This window comes from Sarcophilus harrisii, chromosome 1, assembly GCF_902635505.1.
Source record: "Sarcophilus harrisii chromosome 1, mSarHar1.11, whole genome shotgun sequence".
NCBI lineage: Eukaryota > Metazoa > Chordata > Mammalia > Dasyuromorphia > Dasyuridae > Sarcophilus > Sarcophilus harrisii.
In genome coordinates this window covers 338,914,671-338,937,384 of record NC_045426.1, presented here as the reverse complement: position 1 = coordinate 338,937,384, position 22,714 = coordinate 338,914,671, and the positions used below count along the sequence as shown (strand labels likewise).

Genomic DNA, 22,714 nt, shown 5'->3' with positions numbered 1-22,714 from the left:
TTTCTTTGTACAATGTTCTCCTGTTTCTGCTTACTTCACTCGGCATCAGTTCATTTAAGACTTTACAGACTTTTCTGAAAATCAGCCTTGTGATGTAAACTTTAAAAATAAAATAACAATGTCCCCCTTGTGTTTAAGGCAAAATGAATGAACAGATATTTCTTAATTCTGTCGTTGCATTTCACCAGTTTTGCTTAAGTAATTATTCAATAAAGCGCATTTGTGTCACCTTAACCATTCTTTGGTTCTCATTCTTTCAGGTTCATGTAATCCAATACCACCCAATCAAATTTTTGGTACCTTTTTATCCAATCTTTAGGATGCTCCCCGTTCGCAATGAGTTCATACTGTATTCCTTCACACATACTAACCTCGATTCCTCATTTTACTTATTTCCCATGATCTGCACTCTACCTTAATCACATATAGCCTTGATTTAGCCATTCCCTCACTAATGCATCACTTCCCTCTTCATGAATTCAGAAATTGCATTTTCCGATTCTAATAAGCACCGTTCTTCATCCACATAATGACCTTCAATCCCACTATCTTGCAGTTTACTTCCAGGCAATCATCTCTGCATTGATTACATTTTCTTCCCTTCTCCATCTTGATCCCTTGGTGAACCAAACTTTCTTGTCTTCTCTAGTCTCTTGCCCCCCTATATTGAACTTTACCAGCCAGACCTCAGCCTCTACCTGGCCATTATCTTCTTTCTTTGTTCATGCTGCTAAATAAAGCTGGAGAAGATTACAAAAAATTGCTGGTTGGATCCACTAACATTGACCTTATATGACTTTACCTGAGCCCTTGCTCCTGCCAGGCAATCCTTTTACAGATTTCTTTTTACTCACTTTTATCATAGCACTTTTTCCAGACCTTTTCATCCCTCATGCCTTTGACTCTCCTCCTCCCTTTCAGCTGACAACTTTATCTCATATTTTACTGAAAAAAAATTTTTTTTGGTTTATTCATCTAGACCTCTGTCTCCCTTCCTCAGCTATCACCCAAATAAATGCCTTCTGCCCTTTTTCTCCTCCTTTACCTTTATGAAGAATTGGCCTGTTTCTTTGCCAGGGCTAATCAATCCCCTTTCTTGAATTAATGGTCACATTCCATCTTTTCTCTAATAGATTGTTTCCTCTGTCATCCTAAATCTTTTTGTCTATGGGCTTCTTACCTACAAACATTTGTATGTTTTCCCCATCCTCAGAAATTCTCATCTTGTGTTTTTCATTTTGTAGCCAAATTTTTTTTTTAAATCACAGCATTTTATTTTCAAAACCTGCGTAATATTCAACATTAACCCTTGCAAAACCTTATGTTCAAATGTTTTTCCTCTCTTTCTCCCTTCCCCTAGATAGCAAATAATCCAATATATGTTAAATATGTGTAAACATTTCTACAATTGTCATGCTGCACAAGAAAGCTCAAAAAGGGGAAAAAATGAGAAAAACGAGCAAGCAACAGCAAAAAAGGTGAAAAAACTGTTGTGATTCACACTCAGTTCCCACAGGCCTCTCTCTAGTGTAGATGGCTTCCTTTATTACAAGACCATTGGAACTGATCTGAATCACCACATTGTTGAAAAGAGCCACGTCTATTAGAATTGATCATCATATAATCATTCTTTTTGTTGTGTACAGTGTTCTCTTGGTTCTATTCATTTTACTCAGCATCAGTTCATACAAGTCTCTTCAGACCTCTCTGAAATCATCCTGCTGGTCATATAGAATAATAATATTCTTTAACATTCATATACCATAATTTATTCAACCATTCCCTAACTTATATACATCCACTCAGTTTTCAATTCCTTGTATGGCTAAATTTTTTAAGGAAATCATGTACAATTAGTATTTTCACTTCTCTCTTCTTTGTTTTGGCAAGGTAATTGGGAGTAAGTGACTTGCCCAGGGTTATGCAGCTAGTAAGTATTAAATGTCTGAGGCTGAATTTGAATTCGTATCCTCCTGACTTAAGAGCCAGTGTCCTATCTAGCTGCGCCATCTTTAACTTTCAGTAGTTTGACTTCTACCTTTATCATTCAACTACAATTGCTCCCTACAAAGTTACCAATTCTCCAATCTAATGGCATTTTCTCAATCTTCTTCCTTCTTAATCTCTGAAATTTTTCTTCACTATTGATCATGCTTCTTGATATTTCTTTATTTAGATTTCTCTGGTACTGTTTTCTCCTGGTTCTACCTATGATTGCTTCTTCCTGGTTCCCTTCACTAGATCTTCATGAAAGTTATATTTGCTAACTGGGTATCCTACAAGGTGCTGTCCTGCATCATAAATCTTTTAGCCCCAAACTTCCAGCATTGCAATTTTCCTTGTTATTGAGGCACCGCTGTCCAGGTTTCAAACCTAGATATCATCAACTCTACATTTGTATTTTACCCCCACCTCCCCCACCTTGTACAGTGTTGCCGAGGCCTGTTGATTTTACTTTTATAGCATCACTTGCATAAGCCTCCTTTGATAATAACACGTTTAACAATCCTTGGTTTAGAAGAAAGTGAAAGGAAGAGGAGGCACCAAGTATCAATAGCCTTTCATAAGATTTTGCGAAAGAAAAGGAAAATATGAGACAATAGCATGGAATTCTAGTAGTTTTTTGAGGACAAGGAGAGAGTTGAGCATTCTTGTGTTCAGGAGGGAAAGAATCAGTAACTGGGTAAAGATTAGAAATTAATGTAGTATCTGAGCTGAGTTTGTGAAAGGGCTACTGTGAATGCTTAAGGAGAGAACAGAAATTTTCATTCAGTTGTAACAGTGGAATACAGACTTAAGAAAGAGTAAAAAGATTGCCTCTCCAGTATGATCACATAACAAATTTGTAGTATTCTTTTGTCTAGCTGTGTTCAGCAGCATATGTGAGTAGGAGTAAAAAGTATATTAGGTGCTGAAGAAATAAGAAAATAAATATGACATGGTGATGATAGTAATATTTCCTAACCAAAGACTCATGACTTGTGTATATGTATTATACTCTGAACTATGTAGTAGTCAAGTCATTTAACTTAACAACAGTATAGTGTATTTAAGTCATTTAAGAGCATATCTGGAAATTAAAAAAATTTTTATTTGGTTTTAGTTTGCAATATATATACATATGCCTAGTTTTTTGATCATCTTGAATTTTTGCTTAAATGGTTAGCAAAATATTCATATTATCTGAGGATATGTAACTTAGCTTTAATAGCAAAGTGAGTTCTAAAAATTTCTAGTTAAAATATACTTAGATTTTGCATGTAGTGTGAGTAAAAGCCACTGAAAAGTTGAAAATTGAAAACTTGATTAAAGCATTTATTAAGTTTTTACCATGTGCAGAGCACTGGGTGGGGGGTCTAACTCAACTGACTAATATTCTTAGTTGGGATCATAAAATTGATATTAACATTAGGATCCCTTACCTTCAGACTTATTTCCTAAAACTATTCTAAAAAATGAGGATCTGTAACTTTAAAGATCTTCTAAATATGTCTGGGTCTGGCCATCTATTAAAAAAACAACCTGTTTGTCCTAGTTCTGACCTTGATAGAAAATGGTTGATTGCCCCCTTTTATAGTTTTATTTGAATATTTAAATTTGTCATCATCCTCCATATTAAACTTTTTTTTAATAGGCTTGAATGTATAATTTATATTTAAAATTCTTTGATTTTAATATTTATAGTAGTGTTGCTGTTAAAGACTTCAAATATCCTTTAGCATATCATCTGGTAGTAATGGTGCATAGTGAAAGGTATACTGAACTTTTAGTCAAAACAATGGAGAGTTAAAATTATTCAATAACTGATTTGGCAGTTCATTTTATATAGGATAGTTGTTTCCACTTTTGTAAAATGAGGTGATATTTTGAGTGGATCATTTCTATGACTCTTCCAGCCCAAAATCTTTGATCATGTGACAGAAGATATGTGCTGATTATTTGTCTGGTTAGTCCATTTGTGTCCATTCCTGTGAAGATATTTTTCCACTGAGATCTGTCATTTAAGCATTTATCTGAAATATCTTTTCATTTTTCCCAGTTATACGATATAAAGTATTTCTCCTTTCACATTTTATTCCTTTTTGATTAAAATTATCCTATTCCTATCAATAAATAATTGGTTTTTTGGATGAAATACCACATCTTATATTACATATATCTTTATGAAACTCCAGCAAAAGTTTTTTGTGATTTTCTCTTTTAATCTTCTGTAGATCTTGGGGAATATTTAATTTTTCCTGAAAATTTTCTAATAAATTTTTTTTCTAAAAAATAAACTACAGCTTCCTTATTTGAATTATTTGTCCCATTATGGTCACAATTTCTTGTATTTTCCGAGCTCACTTTTTTAAAAAAAGATTGAAGAACAGATAAGAAAAATATTTATAAGAAAATAAACTTCTAAAAATGCTTCTTTCAAATATCTAGGTAGAGTTTTTGGGGTTTGTTTTATTTTTTAGGAAATGGAGGAACCATGTGTTGAAGTTTTTCTCTTAACACGACTTCCCAGCTGTAAGAAACTAACATCAGGTTATACTTTTTAAAAAATTCTAAATGTTGCAAGAAAAAATGGGATCATAGTTATCTGTTTATCTTAAATGCAGGCAATGGATCATCTGGAGTCCTTTATTGCAGAATGTGACAGGAGAACTGAACTTGCTAAGAAACGACTTGCTGAAACACAAGAAGAGATCAGTGCTGAGGTTTCTGCAAAGGTATCATCATTTAATGAATTGTAGAATTAAATTCCTACATTTCTATTAATGAAGAGCTTTTGGAATCTTAAATTAAAAAAAAAAATCACTTGTCTAATGAATTGTCTAAAATTCAGTAATTTAGAATGTGTAGCATTCATGAAAACTGACTACCACCTTCTTAATAATGATGAAGGTCCCTCAAGGTACATAACAACTGTCAATTTTTGTTACTCACTGAAATAAGTTGCAGAAGCACCACTTGGGAATCTAATGATCAATTGTGGCTTGTAAAAGATGTAGATTAACCTCAAGATAACTAAATGTGCTCTGTTTTACTATTTAATGTGGGAAAAATGACCCAATTAAGAAGAAAAATCATTACCCTTGAATTCTGTTAGTAGTTTTGTTCTTCTCTTGAGGAGGAAAGAAGCAGGGTTCTCAAAAATTTCAGATTTGAAAGAAGGTGGCAGAATTTGTTGGAAATCTGCAGGGTATTTAATATTGCTTAATAGATAAAATTGAAGGAATACTCTTAAGATTCAGAAATGTTTGAAGATTGTGGGGTTAGGAAAGATAGCCACATGATGCACATTATTACCTTCAAGGGAAAGGCAGAAAAGTGGATGTGAGATTCATCAATTTGGAGATAGTTTTTAATGGGGCTTGCTTTTTTTAATTTTCAATCGATGGTCAGTCAGATACTAGAAATTTACATCAGCGCTGCCCTGCCTCCCCTTTTTGGATATCATAGTGTATATTTTATTTCTTTAGCTTTTTACAGAGTAAGTGCTTAATAAATGTTTCCTGACTTGTTGAAAACTGTTTCTATTTTTGTTTTTGTGTTTTGTGTTTTTGTTTTTGCTGAGGCAATCGGGGTTAATTGACTTGCCCAGGTCAAACAGCTAGGAAGTATGAAGTGTCTGAGATCAGATTTGAACTCAGGTCCTTCTGACTTCAGGGCTGGTGCTCTATCCACTACACCAACTAGCTGCCCCTTCTTTTCTTTTCTTTTCTTTTTTTTTTTAATACATGCAAAGATAGCTCATAGCATTCACCTTTGCAAAACCTTATGCTCCAAGTTTTTCCCCCCTCTTTTTCCCTCCCTAAGACAGCAAGCTGTACAAAATAGGTTTAACATACACAATTCTTCTAAACATATTTCCATATTCTTTATGCTACCCCCAAAAACTCAGATCAAAAGGGGAAAAATAAAATAAAACAAAAGAAAGGAAAGGAAAACAACAAACAACGTGAAAATACTATGATTTAATCCACATTCAGTCTCCATAGTTCTCTCTCTGGATGTGGATAGTACTTCCTCTAAAATCTATTGGGACTTGCCTTAGATCACTTTATTGTTGAAAAGGTTGATCATCACATTTTCTTACAGTGTTCTGGTTCTGCTCACTTCACTCAGCATCAGTTCATGTCTTTACAGACCTTTCTGAAATCAGCATGCTCATCATTTCTTACAGATGTTCTTATGAACAATAATAATCCATTACATTCATATACCATAACTTAGCCATTCCCCAATTGATGGGCATCCACTCAGCTTCCAGTTCCTTGCCACTATAAAAAAGAACTGCTATAAACATTTTTACACATGTGGGTCCTTTGCACTCTTATGATCTTTTTGGTATACAGACCTAGTAGAAAAACTGCAGGATCAGAGGGAATATAGTTTTACATCCCTTTGCATACTTTCCTTTTTTAAAACAAGAGAAAATCGAGACACAAGAAGTGTAAGTGAATTGTCTTAAAAGACAATTACTTATTAAACATTACTTATTAAAGAATCTTTAGTAGAAATTTTTATGCAATTATTCAGTGGCAGTGCCAAGATTCACTTCTCATAGGTATTAAATACACACACACACACACACACACACACACACTTCTAAATATATCCTTCCTTTAACTGGAGAAGAGGTGAGAAAATGTACCTCCCTCCTCTCACTGCAGAGATAGGAGAACCAGGGTGTGGAATATTCATGTTTTGAGAAGCAGCTTTGTTTTTGCTAAATTGTGTGTTTTTCTTTTTCCTTTCTGATCTTTTACACACAAGGAAAAGGAAACCAGACATTCTAATGTAAAACCACCCAACATATCAAATGTTTGATAATATGAGCTGCAATTCCACATCTGTGGTCTTTCCCCACCTCTATAGTGAGGGAAAGATGAAGTATTTTCTCAGTTCTTCTCTGGACCCCATTATATGGAGTTTTGTTTCATGTTAGTCTTTGTATTTTCATTGTTGTATTATGTATATTGTTCTGATCAATTTTCACTGTGCTTAATTTTTACATAGTTTCCTGTGTTTCTCTAAATTATGAATAGTTTATCATTTCTTTTGACTTAGTGGTAGTCATTATTCATAGCTGGTTTGCCGTTGATGGGAACATTGTTTCTAATTCTTTGCATCCACAGAAAGTGTTACAAGAAATATTAAGTGTATGTAAGAGTTTGCTTTGTGTTTTTGATCTTCTTTAAATCATGCCTTATAAATGGGCATGAATCAAAGGGTATGAAGTTTTAATTTTAGCAGAGTTTTTAATTACTTTGCAAAATTACTTAATACATGAATTCACCAGTATGCCTGTCTTTCTGCAGTATCTGAAATTCTTTTTACCATGCCACAGTCATGACTTGAAATTTTACTGATCAAAAAGTATTTGAAGAGTTATACCAAGTTATTGCTTGGAGAAATAGCTGTAGTAAAAGAAGTTAATTGAACTTGTAGATCTACTTCTCATTCATATGTTTGTTGGTCATTGACCTTAGTCAAGTCTGTGGTTTTGTCCTAGATAACATTCGGGGAGATCACAATCTCTTGGTAACAACAAATGTCACTTTCAGAATGTAATTTGCAGTAAAGTTGACGTTGCTAGAAGGAATTTCCTATATCTATGAAATGATAGCTGATTGTAAAAATAAAATTTGGATTTTCCATGTTTTTAACTATTTCTCATGCTAATCATAATGATAGGCTGTTTTCTGAGGACCAAAGTAGCAAAATTCATTAACATTTGGGCAAAGGTGACTAAATTTTTGGCTATAGGAATTTTTGAAGAACACTTATTAAATCTTAATTGATTTTGATAGTGTTGAATAGATAAAACATTGGTGAAAATCAGATTCTTTAACTATTCTAATATTTTAATTATGTCCAAAATAAATATGTCCCTAAATGTTTTTGTCTTAGGATGCCCTAGATTCCCCCAAGTAATCTAAGACATGAAATAATTGTGGTGTATGTAAGATCACTGAATTTAGATTTGGGAATTGTGTTCAAATCTTGGATCTCCTACATACTACCTTGTGTGATCCTTGAATACATCCCTTTGAGTTGTAAATATTGTGAACAAATTAACTATCATTTCTGCATTAGAAATATATGTTTTACCTCTTCTTTCTTTGGGGAAAATTATGGTTAATGAAACTGTTTCCTTTTGAACAGAAAAAAAGTGTTTCTTTTCAACTGTAAAGTATCCTGAAATTTTCAGTAGAAGGTTCAAATTTCATTTCTCCTTTTCTTTGCCATTACATCATCATTCTTTTTTAAAGCTAATGTTATATACAAAGTAAAAACTGTTGAAAATAATTATTATGTATAATGATGAAACAAATTAATAAAATACATGCATAGTGCACCATAGAATGTTAGAATTAGAAGGAACATTAGAATTTAGTAATCGATCACCCATCCATTTTAAACCTGAGAAGTCCTTTGTCCATTCTTACATGGTTTTTCAACCCATATTCAATTACCCGGTCATTTGTTCTTTTTTGCTGTACTACCTTTTTCTTTTTTGCTTTGGTGGTTTTTCTATCTTGGGATGGGAAGAGAATTAAATGGTGCTGAGGTGAAATTACAATCTATTATTATGGTATGTTGAAAACCAATGTGCATTTTCATTATATGTTTTAACCCTGGAAAGATTCCTTTTTATGACAGTTGACTAGTGAAAATTGAATAAGTTGAGCTACGATTGAGGTGAGGTTTATTTGTAAAACAGATATTGTGAACACAAACTAAACTGGGAATAGCAGAAAAACTGGAATACACTTTAAAGCTTCAGTAATTGATATTTATTTTAAGAATGAAAAAGTTCCATAATTAGTAATATTCTAGAAGATGTAAATAAACAAGAACAAAACTCTTGGCATTGCTTCTATATGACTACTCCTTGAGTACACATTTCTGAAACACAATAATAGGAATGTGACAAGAGTTTTTCAGACTTGTTTACAATTCTTTTTTTTCTTCTCTAGGCAGAAAAAGTACATGAACTAAATGAAGAAATTGGCAAACTGCTTGCTAAAGCTGAACAGCTTGGAGCAGAAGGAAATGTGGATGAATCCCAGAAGATCCTTATGGAAGTAGAGAAAGTTCGAGCAAAGAAAAAAGAAGCTGAGGTTTGTTAGGAAGTTCTAAAACTCATAAAAGTTTTCAGGGCAGATAATATATCTTTTATGTGAGAAAATGGAAACTCTCAAAGAATTTATCCTTTCCTCAAGGAAATGTGACTAGTAAGAAGCTCAATCTGAGATTAAAACAGAAGTCAACTGATTACTAATTTATACTATTATACCATCCTACCATTGATTTAAAATAGTTATTTGAATAAATAATAGTGATACTTTTTAAGTAGTTTGACATGGTAGTCAAAAACCAAAATTATTAGCATCCTAATTGTCTTCTATTGTTAGATATAGTGTCCAGCATGTCCAGCATGAGGATAACTAGTCTCCCTTTCTTAAATTATATCTAGAATATTGTATGTAGTTCAGGAATGAAGCTTTATTTCAGAAAGGCCATGCTGGGCTGTAATGGGTTCTATGTATTTGACAGGTGTGAGAAAGATGACTATGTTGTAAAAGGTTGCAAGGAAGGAACCTGGAGCTCATTAGCCTAAAGTAAAAAGAGGTTTGGTGGATGGACTGGGAAATATGTTTTCAGATTTTTTTTTTTCATCAAAAGAAGAATTCAGCTTATTCCTTTTATCCATAGAAGGAAGCAATAGGACCATTTAGTAGAGATTATATGGAAACAAGCTTCAGTATATTATAAGGAGTTCTTGATGTGGCAGTTTGACAATTATTTTTGGAAGGTAATGTGTCTTCAAAACAAATTGTGTGAGTGCTTGTTGGAGATATGTCACAAATATTCATCCTTAGATAATTAGATAATCTCTTTAAATTATGTGAGTACATATTTTAGGTATGGGAACTGCCTACATAAAAAGGTTCATGCTCTTCTGGAAAAGAATAATCACAGAAATCTCCGGAAGCATATTCTCAGATTTCTTTCCCCAGCCATCCCAGAGGTTGGGCTGTAGTCTCAGAAGACTGCTAAGCTGCTAAGAACCAAGTCTTTCATATTAGATCATTGCACAGTCTTGTTACAGTGTATACTGTATTCCTGGTTCTTCTTGTTTCACTTGGCTTCAGCTCCTATAAATCTTTCCAGGCCTTTCTACAGTCAGCTTATTTATAGAATAATAGTATTCCATTACTTTCACATACCATAACTTATTCAGTCACTCCCCACTTGGTGGGCATTTACTCATATTCTTTGTCTTTGACTTTTTCTTTGTCATTTAGAAATCTTTTGAAAAATTAAGTTAATTTAGAATTTTATGTTTATAAGGCCTTTTACTGTCATCTTGTTTGAGCTTCACAACTCTGTAAAATTGAGGAATATTATCCCTATTTTATAGATGAGTCAGCTGCTAAAACCCCACTCCTATTTTTATATTTAGCGCTTTTCATAGTACCTTAGTGTTTTTTGTCATTTAGTGATAGTCACTAAAGTTCACAGAAAGCTTTAGGCATTTATAATTGGCTTAGTCTAATGGATGGTAAACCTAGAGTGGTGATATGATTTGCCTAATGTCACACAGTGAATGGTAGATCCAGGTCTTCATCTTGGTCATGTTCCTGGCCACTTTGAACATACTGTGGAAGTTGAAAGCTTTGTATTACTGATTTGTAGTATTGATTTGCTGGAATCCAGTTTAGCAAATCTTTGTGTGTACATGTGTGCATACACACATCAATGCCATCTCTGTCATGCTGAAGCAAATCTCAGGTGTGGGTAATTTTGTTAGTCTTTCCCAGCATTTGAAAAAGATTAGCAAAACCAACTACTGGAATTTCTGGCAATATTTTCATTCTGATTTTTTTTTTTTCTGGCAGAAATGACTTGATGAGGAAAGTGATTGGCAAAAAGTTGTGGTTCATGTAAGCAGCGGCTTTGTACTAATACTTTTGCTGACTAGTTTAGGATACATAGCAATCTGGTAAATAATCAGATATCATTTATCAGGAGATAACAGAGATAGATGTAATTTCATATTTCTGTTCTTGAAAAACCGTGGGAGGAAAACTTAGAGAAGTAAATAGGAATTCTTTAGATTTTATTAAAAAACAAAGTACTATAGGTCTCCAGGGAAGGGAGCGATCACAATCATAGCCATTTGGGTAGCATCAAATTGATTGAATAGTGATAGTCTAATGCTATGATCCCGTGATTATGATTCAAGTGAGAAAGAATTACTGTGAAGTATGATCTTGGCAGTGGGAACAGAAATGAAGATGAGGAAAAATGCAAGATTAGAGCTTGGATAATTATTGACTTAGCCTTTTCCATTAACCTTTGTGTGAAAAGATAATGAAGTTGAGCTTAGATGACTGGAAGGATCATGTGATACAGTGAACAGAAATCAGTGGGTCTGTAAGAGTTTGGGAGAAAAAAAGATGTTGAATTTAGTTATGAATATATTGACTTTGGAATGTTGGGAAACATTTTATTATTGTAGTACACATTGCTTTTATACACAATTTTTATACATATTGGTTTATGAATCATGTTAGAAAAATCAGAGCAAAAGGGAAAAAATGGGAGAGATAAAAAAACAGAAAGAAGTGAACATAGCATATGTTGATTAACATTCAGTCTATTAGATCTTTTTCTAGGTGCAGATTAACATTTTCTGTCCAAAATCTATTGCGATTGCTTTAAATCATTGAACCATTGACAACAACCAAGCCTTTCATAGTTAAATCAGTTGCACATTTTTGCTGTGATTATGTACAATGTATTAATGGTTCTACTTGTTTGTTCAGCATCAGTTCATATAAATTTTTCCAGGCCTTTCTAAAATCGGTTTGTTCGTCATTTTTGTTCAGTTATTCCACGATTGATAGGCATCTACTCTTTTTTATAGCTTGCTACCACAAAAAGAGCTGCTACAAACATTTTTGCACATGTGGGTCGTTTTCCCTCCTTATGATTTCCTTGAGATATAGACTCGGTAATGGCACTGCTGTGTCAAAGGGTATGCACAGTTTTATAATCCCTTGGGCATAATTCCAAGTTGTTCTCCAGAATCTTTGGATCATTTTACAACTCCACCAACAAAGCATTATTATCCCAGTTTTCCCACATCCCCTCCAGTGAAATATTGGTGAAACATTAGCATGAAAATATCCAATAGAAAATTGAGAATGTGAAACTAAATCTCTGGAAGGAGAGGTTTTTCTTAGGCACCTTAATCAATGTGGCACTTTAATATTTTTCCAATTATATGTAAAAATAGCTCTCAACATACATTTTTATAAGATTTTCAGTTCCAAATTTTTCCTCCCTCCCTCCGTCCCTCCCTTACATCCTCCTCCCCAAGACAGCAAGTACATGTTATACTTGTACAACAATGTTAAATACATTAACATTGTTCATATTAACATATTCACAACAAAAGGAGAAAATCATAAGAAGGGGAAAAAAGTAAAAAGAATATGCTTTGATTTGCATATTCAGACTCAGAAGTTGTTTCTTTGAATGTGAATGGCATTTTTCATCACAAATCTATTGGAATTGTTTTGCATCCCTATATTGCTGAGAACATTTAGGTCTATCATAGTTGATCATCACATAATCTTGCTATTCTGTATGCAGTGTTCTGGTTCTGCTCATTTTACTGAGCATCAGTTCATATAGGTTTTTGTGAAATCAGACTGCTCATTAATTCTTGTAGAATAATAGATTCCACAACTTGTTCAGCCACTCCCCAAATGATGGGCATCCCCTCAATTTCTAAATCCTTGCACTATTAAAAAAGCTATTAAAAATATTTTTGTATATGTGGATCCTGTACCCTTTTTTATGATCTTTTTTTAGCCCTTTGGGCAGGGTTCCAAATTGCTCTCCTGAATGATTGGATCAATTCACAACTCCACCAACAATGCATCAGTGTCCCAGTTTTTCCTAATCCCCTCTTAAATTTATCATTTTCTTTTTCTGATATCTTAGGCAGTCTGATAGGTATGAAGTAGTTCTCCCTCTCCCTCCCACAGTTGTTTGCATTTTTCTTATCCGTGCATTATTAGAGCATTTTCCCATGTGACTATATTTCTTCATTTGAAAACTTCATGTTTATATTCTTTGATTATTAATTGGAGAATGACATAAATTTGATTCATTTTTCTATGTATCAGTGTGGTATTTTAAGATTTGGGAGTGAATGAAATGCTGAAGAAGAGGGTCCAGGAGAAACTTTCAGGGAAAATGTAGATTTATTAAATAGAAGCATCAGAAATTGTAGGAGAGAGGTACAAGAATTCTTTGCTTGTTACAAGAGTTATTTTATATATATATATATATGAAGAAGGTATACAATAATGCGATAATATTTAGCTCTCAGATTATAGTCAATGGAGGGGAGAGATAGCATATATACATATAACTGTATATAAAACAAATACAAAGTAATTTTTGTTGTTTGTAGAAGACACTTGGAGCTAAAGAGGATGGACAAAGACTTTAGTTGAAGGTCTGCCTATGAAATAAATTGGAATTCTTAAGAAGTGGAGGAGAGGAGGCGGCATGCATTTTAGGCTTGAGGGAACAGTCTCTGTAAAAGCACAGAGATAGGAAATGGTGGAGTATTATATGTGAGCCAATAGGAAGATTAAGTTGGTTGCCTAGGAAGGGACGAGCCAGTTCAGGTTGGAAAGAGAGCACATTGCCGATTCATAGTCTGTGACTAGTTGCTGTACTTTTAGCCAGGGGAAGTGGCGGGAAGACCATCAGATTTGGCAAAATTGCTGGTAGCAGGGTATGGGTAGCAGTGGAAGATGATGGCAAAGTCCTTTGGCAGTTAGGAGTATCTTTGAGCTTGTATGGTTATGGTAGAAGTTAGATGATAGCAATAATGAGTGAGTTGGTAGGTAAGTAAAAAACAAACTACTCCTGAATTTTGTCAAAATGAAAGGAAAGGGATGATAACTTTCAGGGATTAGAAAGATTATTTTTAGTATCGATTTAAACTGAGTATATTTGTTGGTAGAAGGGAAAGAGCAAAGAAGAGAGGGAACCTAGGTCCCAGAGGGACTGCAGGTAAAAGGAGAGAAGTTTTAAAAAGCATATAAGAAAAATTGTAGCAATACAACTCCAGACTGCTGAGGAAAGTCAGAAACTAGCAGGTACCTGACCTAGTTAGTTAGTCTGAGCTCAGGGCAAATTTTTCCTCTTCACTATTTATGGAATACTTTGTAAAATGTACAAATGATACATAAAAATAGTATCATTGTGTGATAGTTTTTAGTAGAGCTGTCATCTATCCTTCATGTTTGAAGGCATTAGCTCTGTGGAAGGCTCCGTCATTCAGTGATACTTTTCTCCTTTATACTTAGGATCTTCCCTGCTACTTTTATTGAAACTTTCTTCCTTAGATACTCAGTGTTGATATTTGAAATCTGGGTAAACTGGTTTGCTTTTCTACTAAGATGATCATCTTCCAGAGAAGACAGGAGATGAGAACTATGTTAGGCTGGTCAAGAGAAGCTAACTGAGCATTTTGGTCTTATCTTTAAAAAGTTTGTGTTGGACTAGGAGGGAACATCCCCTGAGTGAAGAGGAGTGGACAATATTTATAGAGGGTAGAAAAGTTTTGGGCCTAAACTCCTGGGAGTTATTAAAGTTAAAGGGATTGCTCAGTAGCTGGCTCAGGTGAAATTAGATCACCTGACTTAATTATATACCCTGTTGTCATAGCTTGCTTTTGCATCAACTTGCCCCAACATAAACTAGAAGAGTGCATTTGTGTAGAGCTAGAGATATGAAAGGTGAAATGAAGAGATCATATTATAGAAATTATTGTAAAAAGATATTAAACTAGATAGAGGGAAAGCAGGTGAAATCAGAATGGGAGTGATGGCCAGGAAAATGATAATAGGAATGGATATCATGGGACTAGAGGTTAAGAAACTGACAAAGGACAATTTCAGAAGAATGAGAATGAAAGACAAGAGAGATGGGAATTTAAGAGTTTGAAATTTTGAGCCAATTTTTCCCCTCTTTTGCTACTTAGGAAGAATATCGAAATTCCATGCCAGCATCTAGTTTCCAGCAGCAGAAACTTCGAGTTTGTGAGGTATGTTCTGCATACCTGGGTCTCCATGATAATGATCGTCGTCTTGCAGATCACTTCGGGGGCAAATTACACTTGGGATTTATTCAGATTCGTGAGAAACTGGATCAGTTGAGGGTAAGTTCCTTATCTATTTAATATCTGGTCTTTCCTTTCCTTTCAATTTCTGTGGATTTATGTTTGGTTTCATTGGAGCCAAATCAAAAGAATGAGAAACCTTGTCTTACAGATCTCTATAACTGGATGCTTTATATTTTATACTGAAACAATCGGCTTTTAACATTCCAGTTTTTAAAATTAAATCTTTTCATGTTTGAATTTTTAAACTTTGAAAATAAACAGGTAATAACTTTTTAATTGGCATTTTTGTAGTGTTTTATATTTTACCAAAGTACTTTCACATATGCTTGATCTTTGAAGAGCAGCCCTCCAATGTTCCTGTATATTAACTCCATTTTGTAAGGACCAATGTAGTCAGGTCACACAGTAAGTAGAAGAAGAACTAGGACCTTAACTAATGAAGGTCTTTCTGATTGCAAGATCAGTGGGTTTTTATCCCCCATATGACACACTATCCTTTTTTAATTTCTGTTTTTAAAAATTCTAATATAATTTCTTAACTACAGAGTATAGGGACTATTCACTTTGGGTTTTATAGAAGCTTTTCTCTAAATCTGTTAATTCTGGTATATCACAGCACTCTAGATCTTCCTCTTATTTTTGGTTTCTAAGATGCAGACTTTTTTTGGTCAGAGAATGTCTATGAAGAGGTTTTTTTTACCTTGCCTGTTGTCATATTAATATATTGAGACCATGTATTTATGTCCCACTTCAACAAATCACCCAGGGCTGGACTGTGTGTCAGTTTGCTTAGAAAGTAGGACAAGAAGAGAATATTAAAGGATATATTCTTTTTAGTTTTATTTTCTCAGAATAAAATTCCCTGCTTTCTTTTATGCTGACTGGCAGCTTTATATACTCAACAGATCATTGTTCTAGCTCAGAATAGTTCACAATCGCACTGTAAATGGGTTGCTCTTTTTGGTTAAAACTGAGAGTTTTATAGATGTTTTTGCCCTGGGTGCTTGTATTTGGCATGCTTCCTCTTGAACACAGGTCATTGATAAGATTTTGCAGGCAACTCAACACCAGAGATTACAGCAGCACAGTTACAAAGAGAAAAGTATAGAATCTGCTAAGAAGTTGGGTTGACTCACTTTGAAGCAATGTGAGTCAGTTAGCATTAAGTGCCTACCATATGCCAGGTACCTTGCTAAGCACTGAAATATTAAGTAGATAATTGGGAAATTTTTGTGATGAAATCTAGAAGTACTTACTTGTTGGATTGATTGTGTCATCTTAAATTTGTGAAATGTACCTAGAGAAATTGACTTCTCTGACAGTTTCATAGTCTTTTATTTTGCAGAATAAAGACCCTTAAGAAATCCCTTAAATTCTTGTAAAGCCATTCTCTTGGGGTTTTTTGTTTTTAAAATTTTACTGTATTTAAATCTTAAAAGTCTTTCTGCTCTTAGAAAACAGTAGCAGAAAAACAGGAGAAAAGAAATCAAGATCGTTTGAGGAGGAGAGAAGAGCGAGAGCGAGAAGAAAGGCTGGGCAGAAGGTGAGTTTCAGCAGTCACACATGAGGAAAATCAAGTGGCACATAGACTAGTTGTGAAAAATTTGTGGTTTTAACAGCTTTCTTTTTTTTTTGCTGAGGCAGTTGGGGTTAAGTGACTTGCCCGGGGGTCACACAGTTAGTGTGTCTGAGTGTCTGAGGCCAGATTTGAACTCAGGTCCTCCTGACTTCAGGGCTGGTGCTCTATCCACTGCACCACCTAGCTGCCCCAGTTTTAACAGCTTTCCAGACAACAGGAGTGAGATTCTACATATTTAATATAACCAAGATTTAGTAAGTTCCTGCTAGGAGCTAGGGATGAAAACACTCTAAAGCTTATAATCAGATATGCAGGACACAATTTGTCCACATGGACAAATAGATGTTACAGTGACTCGTAGTGAGGATAAAAGCAGTGGAAAGATTTTTTTTTGTGGTGAACAGATGACATGGGATCTAAGATTCATATTTAGAAAGGACCATAAAGGTTGAATTCAGTCCCCTTCATTTTATTGATGAGAACAGGCCAGAGAAAGTGACTTTCCCCAACTCACAGAGCAAATAAACATAGGTGACAGATGGGATTTGATCATTAGGTTTTTTGATCTCAGATTTTGCACCCTTGTTACTAGGGTACAGCAGTGGTAACTGCTGTCTTTCAGATCAGGAAGGACTTTATGGAGGAGCTAGATCTGAAAAAAAAAGTGAAGACTTTTAGCAGATAGAAATGGGGAAGGAAAATGATCCAGTCTTATGGAGTTGCTTGTGAATTTAATGAGGCAGGACAGAACAAGTGAAGGGAACAGTTAACTAGAACATAAAATACTTAAAGGGGGAGTAATGGGATAAAAGAGTTAAAGCTAATATTTTTTTGTAGTCATCAATCCAACAAATCAACAAAAATAGTTTTAGGCTCCTTTTGATTTTTTTTTTTTTTTTTTTAATCTCTTATCTTGCCTCTGCATGTTTTATCCCTAGAGAAAGAGGAGATAAAAATAGAAAATGTTTGTAAAGTGAGCATGTAATTAGTGTGGTATTGTTAAAGGTACACTTAGTAGAGTTGGATTTTAGGGATTCATTACTTTTTTTAAACTTTTTAATATTTCTCCTCCATTACATGTAAAAATAATTTTTAAAAAATGTTGAGTTCTAAATTCCCTTTCTCATTTATAAATAAGACACAAGCTGTTGATAGAATTTATACATATGCAGTTATGCAAAACATTTCCAAGTTAGCTGTATTAATAACTATTTTCAAACATAGTTATTACCTTAATATAATTTTCTTTGTGGAGCTACTTAGTGTATAGTTCTTCTATAAGCTGTGGCATGTATTGTAACATGTATGTCAAAAGTCCTGGCTCTTGTATTTCTAGGTATGTAACTGGATAAGTCAAACTCTTTAATAAAGACTCAGACTCTGTTTCATTCTCTGTAAACTGGGAGTAATGACACCTGCTTCAGATGGTAATTGTGGGGAAAGCACTTCATATGTCCAGAGGCTCCATATAAATATGATTTGTTCATTTATTTAGTTCAATATGATGGTTGTGGAAAATGAAATGTTTGCCTCTTTTTCTAGGTCTGGATCAAGAACTAGAGATCGAAGAAGGTAGGTGTATTGTATATATATGGTGAGATTTTTTCCTTATTGTGAAGTGGAGATAGTGGTAACTTCATAGGGGAACCAGGAAGAACAAGAACAGAGATCAAGGTAATAAGTGAGAGGACGGGCTTTTTATTTCAGGAATTCTACTTTCTACTGCACATAATAAGAGTGAAAACTACACACAAATAGGTTTTTCCTTAGTTTTTTAATTTTAAATTTTAGCCAGTCTCAGTCTTCAGGAATGTTTTATGGGATGTGTAGAATACTACAAATGAAATATTAAATAATTATGAAAAAAGGAACATCAGATAAGTAAAAAAGGACAGAAGACAGGATGAATTAGTCAATATCCAAGGACATTTGACAATGACATAGAATATGTCAAATATAAAGGAGATTTAAGAAATCAAAGATTCTGAGCACTATAATCACTTCTATAATATCTTCATTGTTCAGTTTTGTCCTATTTTTTTGATTCTTTGTGGGTTGTTCTTGGCAAAGATGCTGGAGTGGTTTACCATTCCCTTTTCCAGCTCATTTTACAGATGAGGAAAATGAGGCAAACAGTTAAATGACATACTCAGAGTCACACAGCTAGTAAGTTTCTGAGGCCAGATTTGAACTCCGATCTTTTGAATCCAGGCCCTCTGTTCTATGTGCCTATTTATTTTTCAAGCTCTGCAGTAGGAGGAAAACCATTATTTTCATAAGAAACTATTTCCTGTAGCTGTGTAGGAACACTTTTTGATATCTTATTTCTTGCCTTCTCATTGAGTGGGGGGAAGGGTTGTAGAGAGAGAATTTTAGAACTGGAAAAAGATTAAATGAAAGCTTTTTGATATTTTTCTTAGCTTTGATTGTTCCATTAGATACCATTTGTCAACAAGACCTTTATATAGGAGTTATAAAATTGCTAAAAAGCTCTGGAACTGGTAATGTGCTTAAGACAGTTTGATTTTTATATGGAACAATCAAGGGTGCAGTGAGGGAAAATACTAAATTAAGAGACTGAGAAGAGTTGAGTTCAAATATAGCTGTGCCATTTATCAGCTGTATGCCTTTAGGTAAGTCACTAAATCTTTTCGTTTCTGTTTGTTTATTTTCCGTGAGGGAAATATCTGCTTTTCTTTGGGTTATGAAGTTCAAATGAAATTTATATAAAACACATGCTTTGTAAATATTTATGGTATTATGCATTCTTTTAAGAATTTTTAGCTTTTTGGTTTTTGCCACCACTAGGTCACGATCTCGGGACAGGCGGCGTAGGCGGTCAAGGTCAGGCTCTCGTGAGAGACGAAAGTCCCGGTCACGATCTCGGGACAGACATAGGCGACACCGTAGCCGCTCACGTAGCCATAGCAGGGGGCATCGCCGAGGTTCCAGAGACAGAAGTTCGAAACACAAGTAACTACTCTGACTCCTTCACGTAGCAGCAACCAGGAGTGAGCTCCTTCTCTTTGTGTTACCAGGGTCATTGGGTCCTAAAAGTTTTTAGCCAAGCCGTGGGTTGGTGTGAGGTTACCAGAAATACTCAGTATGCAAAAGACCTGTAGTAATTCTTTGCCAGTTACCATGGAAATGTTTAGCAATTCATAGGAGAGGATAGAAGTTGGAACTCAGAATGGAGTTTGAAAAATGAGAAGATAGGCAGTGTTCATGGAACAGTCATTATGCGATTGCTGGGAGTTATATCTCTTGTGAGTGTTGCCTGACTTCGAGCAGATCTTTACCCTGGCAGTAAGTAGAGTGAGTGTGTGTCATAGGCTTAGACTTTTGAATAGAGGCCAATATGGTCAAACATGAATTCACAGTTGAACATTAATATTCTGACATCAAATTAATGGGAAAATTATGCCCGACTTGTCACAACAAAGGACTTAATCTCTATGATTTACTAATAGGCAGGGGTGGGAAATTATCTTCCCATCAAAAATTTTCAGTATACACTGATTGATTTTTATTTCTATTTCCTAGATCTAGAGATCAATCTTCAAGAGAGAAGTCCCAGGATAAAGAGAGGAAGGAAAAGAGCTTTGCTGAAAAAAGGCATGAGGGTACAAATGGCCATGCTGGTTCAAATAGATCAGAAGAAAGAGAAGCTGGCGAGATCTGAACTCACTCTGTGTTGCACTGTAAATAGTCTGATAAAAACATTCTACACACAGCCTAAATTTTCCATTTATATTTGCCGAATACAGCTCATCTTTTGTAGTTTTAAATTTTTATTGTTTTGAAGATAGCTGTGAGTTTATAGAGATACAGAGTTACATACTGTTTACTGGAATTTTGTTTAGTAAGAATTTTTAAAAACCTGATCTGATGGATTGTCTTCAGTATAGGCCAGTGACACCCATGTAACTTGTTGGTTGCCTCATCCTAATTAACGCAGCAGTTAGCCCCGTGGTCAGAAATGTAATCAGTTTCTTCTCTCCCCTCTCCCCACCTTACTTCCCTTTCTCTCCTCCCCTTTTTATCCCCCAGTTTATAACATTTAGAAAACATTCACCTCGACCTTTCAGAGGCTTGAATTATAAGATTAGTTACCTTACTAACTTATTAGTTACATTACTACCACTGGTGCTGAATTTGCTATTTCTGTTAGGTTTATACACAGAAGAATCAAGAATTTAAATGATTTGGCCTCTTCATTTTGAGTTTCTATTATTTGATGCTTCAAATCCAGATTATTATCTATGCCCCTTATTGTACACATTTGCTTCAGAAAGATAATTGGAGCACCTTGAATACTTTACAGATGGGGTGCCCTAAATTACTTAAATTATTTCATCTTAAAAACTGGAATCAAATTGACTATAAATTTGGTTCTTTTCTTCATTCTCTATTCTTTGTATCCTTCTTGGTTAAAACCTGAATTCAACCTATAAAGGTTTTACATATGCTGAATTGATTTTTGTATAGTACAGGTTGACACCTTTTTAAAAAATCCTACAATCGGAGCACAGATTTTGTGGGATTGTGTCATTACCTGAACTCTACAATGTAGTCTCTTTGTTTACCATTTATATTTCAGACAATGACAAATCAATATGTAATCAAATCATATATTCAGAAATTCTCATCTGTAGGGGCACTATAAAAAAAAAAAAGTTGGTGCTGTGAACACCTTGGCTTATAGGATTAGCATAGTTTTTTTTCTTTTTCTCTTTAAAATACTGTGTGATTTCACATAAGTAACCTCTTCATCTGAATTGTTTTCTTCCATTTCTTGAGGCGGCCAAGAGACTGCAGTCTCTTAAACTTTATCCCACAGGTTAATTTGTTTTAATCCCATACAGCAAGTATTTGTATGACCAAATGAATATTTTCAAATTGGTGAACATGTTATTTGTAGATATTGAAGAAATCTCCTTTTTTTTTTTTTTTTTTTTTTTAGTTTTAAGTGTTGAGAATTTTGAGGAGCTGAGCTTCTGATAAACTTTTTTTTTTTCCTTTTAACATAGGCTCTCCCACCTTCAGTTTCTGTGGAGATACAGAAGCTGTTTTTGGTCTGTTTGGTCTTATTGATGCATGTTTAGCTATTGCGGGAATCTAGTTCTGTTTTTTCCAACAACTATTACATTTTAATTATGGGTTATTTGTAGTCTTTACTATGTTCAGGGTTCTCCTTTTTCATGTACTCCCAATACTTCCTCCATGGACCTTCCCCTTCTACTCCCAACCCCCAAGGAGAGGACAGGTCTATGGCCATGGTGAGTTTCTCTTTCTTGAACAAAATGGACCTAATGTCCCAAAGCATCTGATAATTGATTCCACATTAAAAAGGCAGTGGTAGAATGGAACCCACATTACATCGATTTGTTGTCTGTGCAACATTTTGCAAATATCATGACAACTGGGAGTTGTTTCTTTTGTGGCACCTTTGCTTATGAGGAGTTTTGGTCTAAGTATACAAATGTAAGTAAAATATGCTGTTCTCTTGCCAGTCTTAACTCACATTAAAGATTTATGTTTATGTCACTTGGTGTAGAACTTGGGTAATTTCTTATTTAGCTTTTTATTTTAACCAGGAAACCTTTGTTTTTATTTTTGCAAATGTATAGCTGAATCTTGTTAAGCCTTGAATTCCAAGAGAACTGTAATTGGGTGACATTTACTGCATACTCAGAAGAGCACACCATCTTTAACTGCCAGTAAGATTGCTTCTTTAGGTCTTTTCTCAGTGCTCAGTGATTCAATGGGGAATTATACGGTTTAGAAAGTTATAATAGAACAAGAAAGATAGGAGATTTGTTAAATCCTCATATGTTGTAGTCAATGGTTGGTCCCTGACTTTTCCACATTTTCCTAATAGCAAGACTACTCATTCTTCACAGGATTATTTCCCCAAGAGA

The 22,714-nt window shown here is 34.5% G+C and overlaps 1 protein-coding gene across 6 annotated transcripts in view; it reads left to right on the top strand.

Moving 5' to 3' along the window:
* The window catches only part of LUC7L (LUC7 like), a 45,877-nt gene extending 23,537 nt beyond the window's left edge, over positions 1 to 22,340 (top strand). For 4 of the 6 annotated variants that reach the window (XM_031945683.1, XM_031945687.1, XM_031945686.1 and 1 more), the window contains 7 exons: positions 4,605 to 4,715; positions 8,973 to 9,116; positions 15,074 to 15,250; positions 16,669 to 16,757; positions 18,336 to 18,365; positions 19,602 to 19,766; positions 20,337 to 22,340. In XM_031945683.1, the coding sequence (XP_031801543.1) occupies positions 4,605 to 4,715; positions 8,973 to 9,116; positions 15,074 to 15,250; positions 16,669 to 16,757; positions 18,336 to 18,365; positions 19,602 to 19,766; positions 20,337 to 20,475 (855 nt within the window). In that variant the 3' untranslated portion in view covers positions 20,476 to 22,340. Of the gene's footprint in view, positions 1 to 4,604; positions 4,716 to 8,972; positions 9,117 to 15,073; positions 15,251 to 16,668; positions 16,758 to 18,335; positions 18,366 to 19,601; positions 19,805 to 20,336 lie in introns of all 6 variants that reach the window. The other 2 variants (XM_031945684.1, XM_031945688.1) reach the window with 1 other exon arrangement.
* The last annotated feature ends 374 nt before the right edge of the window (positions 22,341 to 22,714 follow it).